Source organism: Sarcophilus harrisii, chromosome 5 (genome assembly GCF_902635505.1).
Source record: "Sarcophilus harrisii chromosome 5, mSarHar1.11, whole genome shotgun sequence".
Taxonomy (NCBI): Eukaryota; Metazoa; Chordata; class Mammalia; order Dasyuromorphia; family Dasyuridae; genus Sarcophilus; species Sarcophilus harrisii.
In genome coordinates this window covers 147,295,743-147,309,987 of record NC_045430.1, presented here as the reverse complement: position 1 = coordinate 147,309,987, position 14,245 = coordinate 147,295,743, and the positions used below count along the sequence as shown (strand labels likewise).

The 14,245-nt window shown below is 33.6% G+C and overlaps 1 protein-coding gene across 4 annotated transcripts in view; it reads left to right on the top strand.

Annotated features, from left to right (window-relative positions):
- RELN (reelin) overlaps positions 1-14,245 on the top strand; it is a 515,944-nt gene that overhangs the window by 482,109 nt on the left and 19,590 nt on the right. For all 4 annotated transcript variants that reach the window (XM_031938705.1, XM_031938703.1, XM_031938706.1 and 1 more), the window contains 6 exons: positions 335-549; positions 3,477-3,654; positions 6,315-6,490; positions 6,664-6,770; positions 10,306-10,548; positions 12,857-13,032. In XM_031938705.1, the coding sequence (XP_031794565.1) occupies positions 335-549; positions 3,477-3,654; positions 6,315-6,490; positions 6,664-6,770; positions 10,306-10,548; positions 12,857-13,032 (1,095 nt within the window). The remainder of the gene's footprint in view (positions 1-334; positions 550-3,476; positions 3,655-6,314; positions 6,491-6,663; positions 6,771-10,305; positions 10,549-12,856; positions 13,033-14,245) is intronic.

Sequence of the window (14,245 nt, the reverse complement as noted above, 5' to 3'; positions counted from 1 at the left end):
GAAAAACATGGCAAGAAGTAACCACTACAGCCTCACTCCCTGAACCCACCACCTATCCAACACCTTTTGCATGGTTCACAAACTGCCATCTTTGGCAGCATTTCAATTGCCACTCCTCAGCACTCCCCATGAAGAAAATGAAACTATATAATAGAGTGAATATACAATAGCTTGTATTCAGTGACCATCAATTTTCTTGTAGAAACTGATTAGAAACACTTGCAGGTTTATTTTTTTTAAACTTTTATGTTTTGATTTTCTCTCTCTCTCTCTCTCTCTCTCTCTCTCTATATATATATATATATATATATATATATATATATATATGTTTTAGATTTCTGTGGGATGTAAAGTATCTGACAGAATTGCACAGAATCAGGTCCATGTGCAGTATTCTACTGATTTTGGAGTGACCTGGAGCTATCTGGTACCCCAGTGTTTACCTGCTGACCCAAAATGCTCTGGAAGCATCTCTCAACCATCTGTATTCTTTCCCACAAAAGGATGGAAACGCATCACCTACCTTCTTCCTGACAGCTTAGTTGGCAAGTAAGTAAAAAATGAAGACAAAGCTTGGTCCAGTCTAGTCTATAATTCATTGTAAGTTCTGTTATCAAATGGCTTATTTTTAAAAGTATGCTGTTCTTCCTCCCACACTAATATTGCATGCATTGCAATTATTTTCCTCCATGAAAAAATATTTCTCTTCAAAATGTCGAATTTGTAATCCCCCTGGACTAGACCAGATGGCTTTGGCAAGCCACTTGTATTTTCAAAGACTCAATATCACTATTCACCAAATGGGGATAAAACTGACAGGGGAAGCCATCATAACACATAGTTACTCTCTCATCACCCTTCTTGATCATGGACCATTAAAGAAAATGATCCTTTCACATGACCTACCTTAATCAGCCAAGAGCATATGCCAGTAAGGAGCCAAACTCTTAGAGTATTTGCTAGTTGAACATGTTTTTTTGCAGATTTAATTTTTGTTTTAACTGGAGCATGATGTTCCACACCTGCAAAGAACAACAATTAGCATGATGTAATGGTGAGCCAAAGTGATTAAACTGCTTTCTAGTAACCCTGTGGCTATATTAAATTCAGCCAATTTCAAGAGCTTAGGGCTTTCACTTCATCTTTATAACTTGGCAAAAACTGCTCTGTTGATTAAAATAGCCACAACCAAAAAATATCTATCATTTTGTTAGGTAATTATTTTAAAGTTCCCAAAATTTGTGAATTTGTTGTTATAGTCACTCTCTCCAATGATGCAGATCATACTTCCTCTATACCTTAGCAGTCCATTTTTAATGAGCTTCTATGGCAAAAACAAACACCTGGTGCTCAGTATCCTGGTAGTGAACCTCTATAAACCCAACTAGCTGGTCCTTGGATAGTCAGCACACAATCCATTACCAGACTCATTCCTGCATTGTAGGACTTACCAAAACCCACATTCTGAAGGAAAAGCCTTCAAAAACTTAGTGTCAACTCTGTGCCATGATGATGCATCAGGGTGGATTTTAGTAGAGGTCGCTAACTAAATAAACATATAAATATCTAGTGTAGGAACCTTACTCCAACACAAATTATGACCCGAGATGTTCTAACGACTAGCCTAAAGTACCAGGGAATGCCTAGGATCATGTAACTAGTGACCTGTTGAAAGCAGAATTTGAACCCAACTCTTCCTGACGAAACATAACACTATTCAGCAAACCAAGTACCTTTGAGTTAATTTAATATTTAAGTTTAAATAATTAGCCATTGTACAAAATTGACCAAATATTTAGTTGGGATAGATAAAAATATTTGAGTAAGATTCTCATTTATATATGGCAAATGATCTTTCCAAAGGCACACGGTCAATACCTAGTAAACCATATCTTTCAAAAACTTCCTCAATTTTCTGGGAATATTCTTAAAGAATTAATTCATCTAACATATACTGAGTACCATATTTTAAGACAGCATAACTGTTTCAAATAAACTATGAAGCTTTTTTATATAAGACAAAATAATATTAACAATAGAATAATCTAAGGAGGATTGGTTGTCAGGCTAGTTGAATAGCTATTTAATAACTTTATTAACTACTTCCAGAACAAAGTGAATATTCAATTTGCAATGTCTGAGGGGAAGTTGTTAATAAAGATGTTATAGTATTTTTGCCAGAAAAAAAGTAAAGGGCTTTCACTTAAACTTTCTCAAAACTTATTATTAAATTTGCTAGCTGGCATAGTCACTTTGAAGATATTGACATACTCCTAGGAAACCATGAGCTGTTACTTTCCAGCTGAGTGAGAATAGCAAGAGTCTTAATGAGCCTCTTTTCAAGGAATTTTATTGTATTTTGTACATTTTCAGAAATAATAGCATTAGATGAGTCATACTTGTGTAAGTGGCCGTAACAATGGCCAACCATCAGTTCATAAGAAATATAATTTATGGTCTATTGAAGACAGATACAATTATTTAAATGTAAGATGTACAATATGATCTCTTTGTTCAGCAATTTTTGTTCTTTACAAAATTTAAATGTCTCAAGCATTAACAAAAAGCATTAGCTGTGGAGTTGAATAACTACATATGGAGTTGGTTCAATTCTTAGCTCTGCCATTTCATTTCTCTGGGCTTCAGTCTCAGCTACATGAGAGGGGGCATTGAATTAGATGCATGGGGTTTTAACCTATGGATCCTTTCTTAGAATATTATTTTAAATACAAAAATAAAAATGCATACAATTACAAAGGAAATAAATTATGTTTAAATAAGATACAATTTTCGAAAGGTTTATTAAAGACAAAATTTATTATAAACAAAACCAAGTATATTTAAATATAATTATCAAAATATTCATTAATATTTATTTATATCTTAGTTCAAAGATCCCTCTTTAGGAAGACTTAGACTAAATCAGGGCTTCTTAAACTTTTTCTACTCGTGATCCCTTTCCACCTGAGAAATTTCTACTTGATCCCAGATATATAAAATAGTTATATAAATCAAGCATTTACTGATAATAAATCATAATTACATGGCTCCCACATTCAGTTACAAGACCACATATTGGGATGCAAACCATAATGTAAGATGGTGGGGTTGATCTAGATGGATTCTTCTAGTTCTAAATCTATGACCAACATTTTATAATTAGGAATTAGCAGATAAGTCAGTTGTAAGGCAAGACTTCATTAGCACATTTCCTCCTACCAAAAAAATCATAAAAACTTCTTTTCAGAAATCAGTGAGTATAATGGAAAATATATATGAATAAACAAAACAGCTAACATTTGTTCATGCATATTCTCCCTCCCTTCCTCTCTTCTTCCTTCTTTTTCTCCTCCCTCCTTCTCTCCTTGCTTTCCTCTCTCTCCCCCTCCCCCTCCCTCTCTCTCCCTCTTCTCTTTCTTTCTCCTTCTCGCCATCTGTTCCTCTCTTTCCCTACCCTCTCTCTCCTTCCACAATAGTCCAGTGAGGTTTAGGTTCTATCAGATATACTCGGATATGCAGTGGGCCATTGACAATTTCTATCTGGGACCTGGATGCTTGGACAACTGCAGGGGCCATGGTGATTGCCTGAAAGAACAGTGTATCTGTGACCCAGGATACTCTGGCTCAAATTGCTACTTGACTCACACTCTGAAGGTAACTCTATATGTTGGTGGAATTCTACTTAGAAGTTGGTTATAAAGAACTATTTTATTAGCAATATATATTGAAAATCATCTTCTAGAAAAAGTCATTCTTTGCTGACTTTCTTAGGTACTTCATTTATTCATTCGACAACCATTATTCTGTTTTAGTGCCTAAATCTAGTAAGAAAACAAGATATGTTTTCCTTGTAATTAATTTCAATTGGTAGTGTTATTGTGATGTTCCAATATGTATTTCATTGAAATTATAAACTTAAAAAATGTTAGTGTATGAATTGGGTCTTTAATGCCTTTAATTCTCTTTATGTTTTTTTTTCTCTCCTAATTTAAAAGCTGCATTAAGCTTTTGTTTTCCTCATGTCCCTAGTAAATACTTCATGTGAAGTGTGTGCTACTGTTGTTGCTAATGGATTAAGAGACTGATAGATATGTTATCATGAAAGGTTATATTTTCAACATCTTAATTGAACTGAATGTAGTTTTATATGGAGGACACAGAACCATTTTCAGTGCTAGTATCATTGACAAATATGTAAACGAAAACAAGCCAACACATACCATTTTATCTAAAATAATTGAATATAGGACATTTATCTTAGTGATGACAGAAAATTACTAAAATATTCAAGACAGATGATTAAAACCATGAATGTGAAAGGGACCTAGCAAAAGAAAAACATGTTTCTACCTTTTAGCTTTCTACAACAGTCCTAAAATTGATCGATTATATTAATAAAAAAAAAAAACTAAGGCAAGATTCTTTCATTACAGATTCTGATTTAAAACTTTGATCCATTTTCCATAAAAAGAAAAAAACTTACATATTATATATATATATATTATACACACACACACACACAAAATGCGTCTTAAAATCTTTGTATGTTTATTTTTATCAATTGCCAAAAGCTATTTAGCATTCTCCAAGTGAGTTTAAAGAATTTTATGAGTGGCTATTAAAATGGGCTTTATTACAACATTCCTAATGAGAATCTGTGCATCTTTTCTGACTTTTATATGCTTGTCCATGAGCACATGCCTCAGAACTTCCATGGTTCCATATAATCTCATTGATTTAGCACTTTATACTAAGATTATGGCTCATCCATGTCTCTTCTTATTGTATTCTTGTCAATGTTCTTGGATAAATCTTCTACAGAACTAGCCAATATGCTAGAGATTTCCCTAGGTCAGGAATTCTTAACCTGAGGTTCACTGATTTATTTTTAATATTTTATAATCATATTTCAATATAATTGGGATCCTTTGTGACCCTATTTTGTGCATTTAAAGCTATTATCCTAAGCAGAATTATATAATCTTTAGGCTATGACAAAGGGGCCTATGACCTCAAAAAGATAAAGAAGACCTACTCTATATAATTTTAACATTTTATGACAATCCAGGGTGTCCATCTGTAATCTTTTTGCTCTCACCCACTTCTTCTTTTGATGATACATTTCCTAAATAGGAATGTTGTTATTTTTCTTCCTTTTTTTAAACCATTTCTTGCATGTAAAGCATTGTTGACAATTTGCTTCAGCTTTCCTGCACCTACTACATATCTCTCCTTTTATTTTTGGGTGATCAACAATTTTAATTCTTTCAAAATTTCAAAATTCTTTCTACATTATTCCATTATTCATAGACACAAAACATCAATAGAAAGATATTGATGTTAAAAGGATGGCTTTTATGGCAAATACCAGTTCAAGTAGTTTATAATGCTATAAACCAAGCTCAATCCAATCTATTCCCTTTATCCTACCTGATTCTGAAAACAGATATCTTCTTGTACATCTGTAGTACCTGTTCAAAATACATGTACCTTAAATTAAATTAGATAAAATCAACGGATTATCTGCCTAACTGTATTTCATGGTCTTGGTATTGGGAATTTTTCATATGTTTTGGTTTTCCTATATGACTGAGTAAATGTTTTTGAATAGTTGTGGATATCATTGAGGAGAACTATAATTTTCAAATTCATGATGCAGTTTCATACTATGGCAATTACAAACAAAATCATTTAGAAATTCTCACATAGGTAATCCCCAACATAGGAGATTCTCCCTATCACCTTTGATAAGCATATATTGTCTAATTTTATGTCAATAGATGATTGTTGAGCAAAGTTAACTTTTAGAGTATTTTTTTGTTTATCAAGGAATCTTGTATGACCGTAATCTATAAAAGACATTTTCATTGAAAAATGGTCTGTAAGACTCCATTTACTCTATCTAGCCAAAGACTATTTTTTTTTGTTTTGTTTTATTTTCGTAGTCAACAGATAGAAGGCAGAGTAGGATTTTGTATTTTATAACTTTCAATTAATCATGTAGCTATGAAAATATATTCTACTATAGATATTATCCAGTGAAAGTCTGCCTTTTCATCAAGGATTCTTTTAATACACATACAGATGATCCATAAAATGATGTTATACCAATGAGAACATAAGCAGATAAGACTAGCCACCTCTGACCTCAGCCACTTTTTTCTTGCTAATAATACTGCTACCCATTTTTCCTAATCTAGTTTTTATACCTTATTCTAATTTGATACTGATTTTTACCTCTGTTGTCATAAGCACTTTATAATACTTGCTGATTAGCAGCCCCTAAAATGGTTTTGTTCTGCTCATTTTTCTAGACTTTCCTAAAGGAACGTTTTGACAGTGAAGAAATCAAACCTGACTTATGGATGTCCCTGGAAGGTGGAAGTACTTGTACAGAGTGTGGGATTCTTGCAGAAGATACTGCACTATATTTTGGAGGATCCACTGTGAGACAAGCTATCACTCAAGATTTGGATTTAAGGGGTGCAAAGTATGTCATCCTATTGGATGTTGTAATTTTACATAGGGAATGGGAACAAAGCGTGGATGGAGAGGATGACAGTGTTATTTAATACTTGATAATTGCATTAATTCTGGGGGGAAAATAATAAAGGCCTATTATATAACCATTCTAATAAATAATTTCTTTTTTTTTCCATTTAGATTTCTGCAATACTGGGGACGAATTGGTAGTGAAAATAACATGACCTCTTGTCACCGGCCAACCTGCAGGAAGGAAGGTGTACTATTGGATTATTCTATTGATGGAGGCAAGTCTCAGTATCCTCTGAACAGTTCTTTTACTTAAAAGAATGCACACAAAGCTTCATGGTCTTATGTGTCCCAGAGATAGATATATATATATATGAGGAGCTTTTCAGAGTATGTCAGAAAGTGATACCAGATCAGATAACCACCAGTCTATAACTACAGGTCTCATTTAAGTATTAGATCAATCTTCTGCTGTGTTACAAGCTATGAGTAAATGTCTTGTCAAAAATATAAGGTTGAGAGAAAACACTTTTTTAAATTATATGTTTTATGACATGGAAAATAGCAATCATCTGTAAAGAATTTTTAAATCATGAAAAAGCTTAACTACTGTGGAGTGAACAAAATACATATATAGTCAAAGACATAAAGGTACAAAAGAAAATGATACTAATTAAAGCTAATCGGGGAAAGGGAAGCCTGAGTTCATTAAAGGCCTGAGATATTGAATTTTTATTAAACTATAACCTCATTACTTTGAAGAATCTAAAATAACTCAATTCAATATTGCCTAATAGTAGTCTATATATTAATGAATGGATAAGAATGACTATTTAGGAAATTAATTGGTCACCATCCCTCTCCTACTTTCATTTCTCCTTAGGGAACTATATTCTTCTTCAACAGGGCTAATACTTCCATTTGTAGCCTTGATCTCTCCTTGAGTTCTTTACTCAATCCATCCTTCCCTTTCTCTTAAATTTTTAGTTGCATAGTAATAATCATGGAACTGAGAGTTGAAAAAGACCTTTGAGGTTATCTACTCTAACCTTCTTATTGAATAGCTACAGAAATGAAAGTCAAGAGGACCAAAGCAGCAGATTTCAGAGCTTGGATGTGACCCCACGTTCTAATTTCAAATCCATCACTCTTTCAAGACACCCCACTCTTCCCAATGACCCATTCATCTCCACTTGTCAACATGCCCAGGACTTCCCTATGTAAGAACAGAATGTTTTCCCTTAAATCTACTCCATTCAGTGATCACCTCTCTCATCACCAAACTTAATATTGCTGCCATTCATTCCCTTAGCTTTTTGAAATTTGGCTTCTCTTTTGATCTTTATATTGAAATTGCTTTCCAAAAGGTAACCTTCAGGCCACCAAATCCAATTGTTTTTTTCAGTCTTCTAATCCTTGACTTTCCTACTACATTTGATGCTTTGAATTGAAATGTTCTCTTCCCATGGCTTATTTAGCAATAAACTACCCTATCTCCAGCTTATCTTTCTGGACTATGTTTCTTAAAATTCCTTTCTTCCTTTCATTTCTAAATGTCTACATCTACCAAGGTTTATATCTTGTCCTTCCCCCCCTCCTCTCTCTCTCCCTCTCCCTCCCTCTCTCGCGCCCTTTCTCTCTCTCTCTCTTCCTCTCTCTTTCTCTCTCTCTCCCTTTCTCTCTCTCTCCCTCCCTCTCTCTCCACTCTCTTTCTTGATAATTTCCATAATAATTAATGATTTCTAAATCTTTATCTAGGGCTCTATTTCTTTATATCAAACTTCATGGCTGTCTTTCTAGTACTTCAAATTCAACATGTGCAAAACCTTCACCTGCCCTTCAAACCTTCCATTTCTACTGATTTACTTGTTCATCTTTATTAATTTGCCATCTGTAACTTAGGCTCAAGAAACATCTTATTACCTTCATAATAAAGAAACATCTCTTTCCATGCTTTTCAACAAGTTACTAAGTTTTATTGATTTTTTCCCTCAAAACTTCCCTTATATCCATGGCCTTCTTTCCAATGCCAAATTGCTACCATAACTCAAATTTAGGCTCCATTGCCTCTTTTATAGATTACAATAAAAGTCTCCTAGCTCCAAATGTTGCACTTCTATTTTATAGACAATCATCAGATTAATTTCACTGTATAGCTCTTGTTATGTCATCCCCATTACTGGTCAAAATTTTCAATGACTCCTTATTTCCTAACAGAGTCTAATCTCATTCTCCTGGAATTCAATCAATTTTTCCCACAATGAGCCCAATGAACCTTTTCATCCTTATTTCCCATTGCTTTATCCTATATATCCTGTTCTACTTGCAAAGAATAGTATACAAAATGTCCCATGCTTGTCCCATGTACTTTGGTTCACTTTGTTCCATTTACTGAAATTCTCATTACTAATCTCTACCCAATCTTCCAATCCAATCTTATATGCCAGCTCTACAATTGAGGATTCCCTGATTACAAATATAAATAGTATATACCTTATTTAAACATAAGACTTCCCTCACCACTTTCACATTCTCCCTTCTTAAATTCTTTCTAATCACAAGTATATTTTGTTTCTTCATCGTTATAACACCAATAACAAAGTGCTTTGCACATAAATAAAAACCAAAAAAAGTTATTTGCTTAATGATTGAATATTTAAGTGCTTATAAAATATTTGAGGACACTTGAAAAGCTCTTCTTTTGTTAAGGGGTCCCCTGAACTTGTCTTTTTGAGTTGCCATATTTGGCAGAAACAGAAATCCAGAATATGCAGGAAGCCCTGAACAATGACAAAGCTCCTCTAACCACTCTGGAACTGACATAATTTGTTGTTTGTACATTAAACTGGATTCCTTGTGTATCCTTGGAAGTAAAGACAGGTGCCAGTCAGTCTACACTAAACTGGGAAAGTGCTTGTGCGACTGGTATCCTTGTAGATAAGCAGGCCATCATATCTTCATAAGAAAAAAAGAATACTGCTCTTGTCATCTAAATTATTCATGATTTCTCATCTTCTCTTATCACAATTTCACAAATATGCAAGCTTCTGTTTGGATTTTGAGTTCGTTGTCCAACCATGGGGTTCCATAGGCATGTTCATTTCTCTTGTAATAAATCTAATTGCAACACAATTTCTCATATTTGGGATATGGTTTTTGGGTAACACTTTTAAGTGACTTAAAAATATTTTCTCCAATCATCGTACCATACATCTCTTCAGCATATGGTTGCTTAATTGATTATGCAGAGATGAATGTCAGCTTGGTCTCTAATTAAATAATAACAAATCCTAGTAAGATAGTGCATATTGAAATATTTTATTTTTAAAAAGACTAGAAGCTACATTTACATAAAATCTTAGAAATTACTACTATAATCCTATTTCTGATGAAATATAACTAGAATTGTAAACTAATATACAAAAAAGAAATAATAATAATATATAAAATGAGATAATAAAATATAACTAGAATTGTAAACTAATATAAAAATAAATAATTGGAATATTTTCTTTTTCTCTGGTTACCTTTTAAATAGAACAATTTTTCTTTTCATTACTCTTATATTCCCATCACTTTAGTGTTTCAAAACAGCCCAAATAAACATCTGGTTTTATTTCCTTTTTTTTAATTAAGTTCCTCCTTGCACTAAGGTAGAAGACACTGAGTTGATGAAAACACTCTGTATGACTCCTTTTGTATTCTGGCTGAAAACCTCACATCAGAAGTTGAGACTATTTATACTATGAGAAATGTGATTATTTTTGCTTTAATGAAAACAAATACTTCATTTGTTTGCTTTTTTTGTTGCAGGGATTACTTGGACTTTGCTCCATGAGATGGATTATCAGAAGTACATTTCTGTTAGACATGACTACATACTTCTACCAGAACATGCCCTAACCAATACAACACGTCTTAGATGGTGGCAACCTTTTGTAATCAACAATGGGATAGTGGTTTCAGGTGTTGAGCGTGCTCAGTGGGCATTAGACAACATATTGATTGGGGGAGCAGAAATCAATCCCAGTCAATTGGTGGATACTTTTGATGACGGTAAGAAAGAAGACACCAAATGTTTTCTGTATTAAACCTTCTGCCCTGTGATATATCAAACACTATTTATTAATATGCATATCAAAATGAATGAATGGATGATATCCTTCTCAACATGTTTTCTGACTTTAAATATACTTTAGTATTTTAATACTGTTCCCAGATTCTAAAAACTAATTTAAGAAGCTAGATGGGTGATCAGCTTCTTTTTACTATGCCATAATATTTAGCAAAAAAGTCAATAATATCATTCTTAGTATTTCCACCATGCCACTAGGAAGTAAAAGCAGAACCCAAGATATAACTTCTATATCTAGTGAGGTTTACTGAATGATTATAAAACTACCTGCTTACTTAGCATGAGGGTGAGGAAGGTGATTGTTACATCACTACCTTCAAAGTCCTATTGGACCTGTGCTGACTCTTCTATGTCCCTTCACTCAAATCTGTAAAGAGTTAAAAATGATAAAACTTTGAAAAAAAATGTATCAATGCAAGTTAAGAAAAAAGGCTTTGATTTCTACAGTTATCAATAAAATGTTTGCTTTTTCCTTGAAGCAGATTTGGAAAACATTGAATGGCCACAGTATAGGTGAATGAACTTGTGAACAGTCTTTCTGACTCACAATTGGTCTTTGGGGCATCTTGGCCATAATGCATATTTAATATCTTCAGCAGTCTTATCTAAATGAGAGGCCTATACTATACAATTTCTCATAATTATCTAGGATGACACACATTCAGTAAATTTGGGAGACAATTGTAATTTAAAGATATCCTGCACATTGCAAATTCCAATAATTATCCTGAGAATTCCCTTAAAGCTTCTAACAAAAGTTACAAGGGAAAGAAAAAAATATTGAATTTATAACAAGCAAAGTAAGAAAGTATAAGTGGTTCTAATATAATTGAAAGAAAACTATTACCTCAACAAACAAGCAAAAAGGATTACAATGCATTCTATTTAATAAGTTTTTCATAAATTGAGGAAAGTAATTGAACAATATGGGGATTGTTCTGGCAGGTTCACCATATAATAGGAAATAAATGGATCTCACCTCACACAGAGGCTTAATTCACCATTTAATCTTACTTCTAGAGGCACAAATGTATACCATTTATATGATGGCACCTAGGACAGTCATGAAAGATCTTCACTATTAAAATCGTTTTAATTTGGTCACTCTTGCATTACCGTAGCATATTTAAATTACCATCACATGGTTACAATTCTGTTATTTTTTTTTAAATTATCAAACATAATCTTGGAGAAACGTTGACACTTAAGCATTGTAAAATCATTGCATTGGAACTTAATTTTTTTCTTTGATCTGCCTCCTTGCTAGGGCACTGTGCACTGTATGAGCTAAACTAAATATAGAGAAATTTGCTAGAGTATGAAAAGACTATTTATCTATTCAATTAATGTCCTTAAGATAAATGCTAAAAATACCAAGTCAAAAATACATCAATCCCTGCCCTTTGAGCATTTACACTATACTAATGAGGATGCACCCTATATATAAAAAGATATAATACAATGACTTACGAAAAGAGAGTACTTAGAACTAGGGATGTCAGAGAAAACTTCATGGAGGAAATAGCACCTTTGTCAATCCTTGAAGGAAGAGAAGAATATAAGAGATTTGTCCTGTATAGATGCACAGAGATAGAAATGAAATGTATAGGGGCAGGTAGGTGGTACAGTGGATAGAGCACCAATCCTGAAATCAGGAGGATCTGAATTCAAATCTGGTCTCAGATACTTTAACACTTCCTAGTTGTGTGACCCTAGGCAAGTCACTTACCCCAATTGCCTAAAAAAAAGAGAAAAAAAGAAATGAAATGTTTAGTTTGGGAAACAAAGTATAAAATTCATGGAGGAAAGAAGTGTGAAATAAATCTGGAAAGACTTGTGAAGCTGAGGAGTTTGGATTTTATTCTAAATGTGTAGCAGAGATTGTTTTGACAGCTGTGTAGAGGAATAGATTGGAGAGGAAAGGGTAAAATCAGGGGGGAAAGACAATTAGAAGGCTAGTATAATAGTCTAGGATAGAGGTGATGAAGTCCTGAACTTGGCTGCAGATGATATGGGTGGAGAGAAGGGAATGGCTGCAAGTGCTATGCAGGTAGAATTCAATAAGAAATGGAATTGTTTATTGGGAATGAGGAAAAGGGAGGCAAGGATAAATTCTGTAACTAATCTTGGTATCTGGGGAACTTGGAGGAATTTGTATGGGAGGGAGGGAGGGACAGATAATTTCTCTTTTCAACTTCAAGGTAATTTATTTTCAATTTTCAATAACAGAAGGTATTTCCCATGAAGAAAACTGGAGCTTTTACCCTAATGCAGTCAGGACTGCAGGATTCTGTGGAAATCCATCGTTCCACCTGTACTGGCCAAATAAGAAAAAGGACAAGACTCACAACATCCTCTCCTCCCGAGAGCTTATCATACAGCCAGGCTACATGATACAGTTTAAAGTAAGAGAATGTCATTCATCAAAATGGTTTGTGTCATTACATCATTTATAAGGTCCATGTGTTGTCCAAAATAGAGGAGTAAATTCATCCATTCATTCACTGATTATTCAAAGAGATATGTTACTATGGACATAAGAACTATATTTCAAAGATACTTTAATTGAGTAAGCACAATTATTTCTACAAAGAAGCCGCATGGCAGAGTGAATAGAGAGTAAACCTTGTAGTCAGATTCACATGCTGCCTCTGACACCTATTCTGGCTGAATGATCTTAGTCAAGTCTCCTAACCCTCCCCTGCCCTGAAAGATGCTCCCCTCCACAGCTCATTAAGACAATAAATAACAAAGCAGTTCAGAATATGTATTGATAGAGGGAATTTCCTGATCAGATGTTGCCTACTGCAGAAAAATTACAAATCCAGTCCCTTCCCCCCCAAAAATTTTTATCTCTGGGATCAGTTTGAAAAAAATGTTGAGAAATATAAATTGTTTTACTATTAAGAAATGTACACCGTGCCTATTGAGGACTTTTTACTTTTGTAAAATGGAATACTGTTTTTCTATACTTGTATATATAAAATCTTACTAGGAACTTTTGTTTCCCTCTAAATTTTTTTCCTTTATTTTTTTGTTTTTGCATTGGACATTTTTATCTTTCTGCTTTTCTTGGTCTCTATTTTTCTGTTTTAAGCTTTCTCATTTTCTCTGTCTTTATGTCATTTCCTGTGTCTCAGGTCTTGAATACACTTGTCTTTTTTTCTCCCTAGCTGTCAGGAAGATCTGAGTTCAAATATGCCTTAGAAATTTACTAGTTAGGCAACCCTGGGCAAGTCACTTAACCTGCCTCAGTTTCCTCATCTATAACTTGAGAATAATAGCACTTTCCTCAGAAGGCTATTGTGAAAATTAAATGCCACCATATTTGTAAATGCTATCTAAACATTAAAACAATATATAAATGCTATTATTAATTTTCTACATCTCTAGCTTTCAAAATTGCTTGTGTCCAAAAATCCAATAGGGTCTCACTACACTTAAGTATATTTTTTAAAAGTCCTAATAAGTCTACACATCCATGTTTAATCCAGATGGAAGGTTGGATGGATGGGTAAATGGACACATGGCTGGTATCAAAATGAGGTAATCTTCCCTTCCAAGCCTAACTCTCAACTTGTACCCCGGATTTTATTCCTTCTGTTTCCCTTTGCTTCA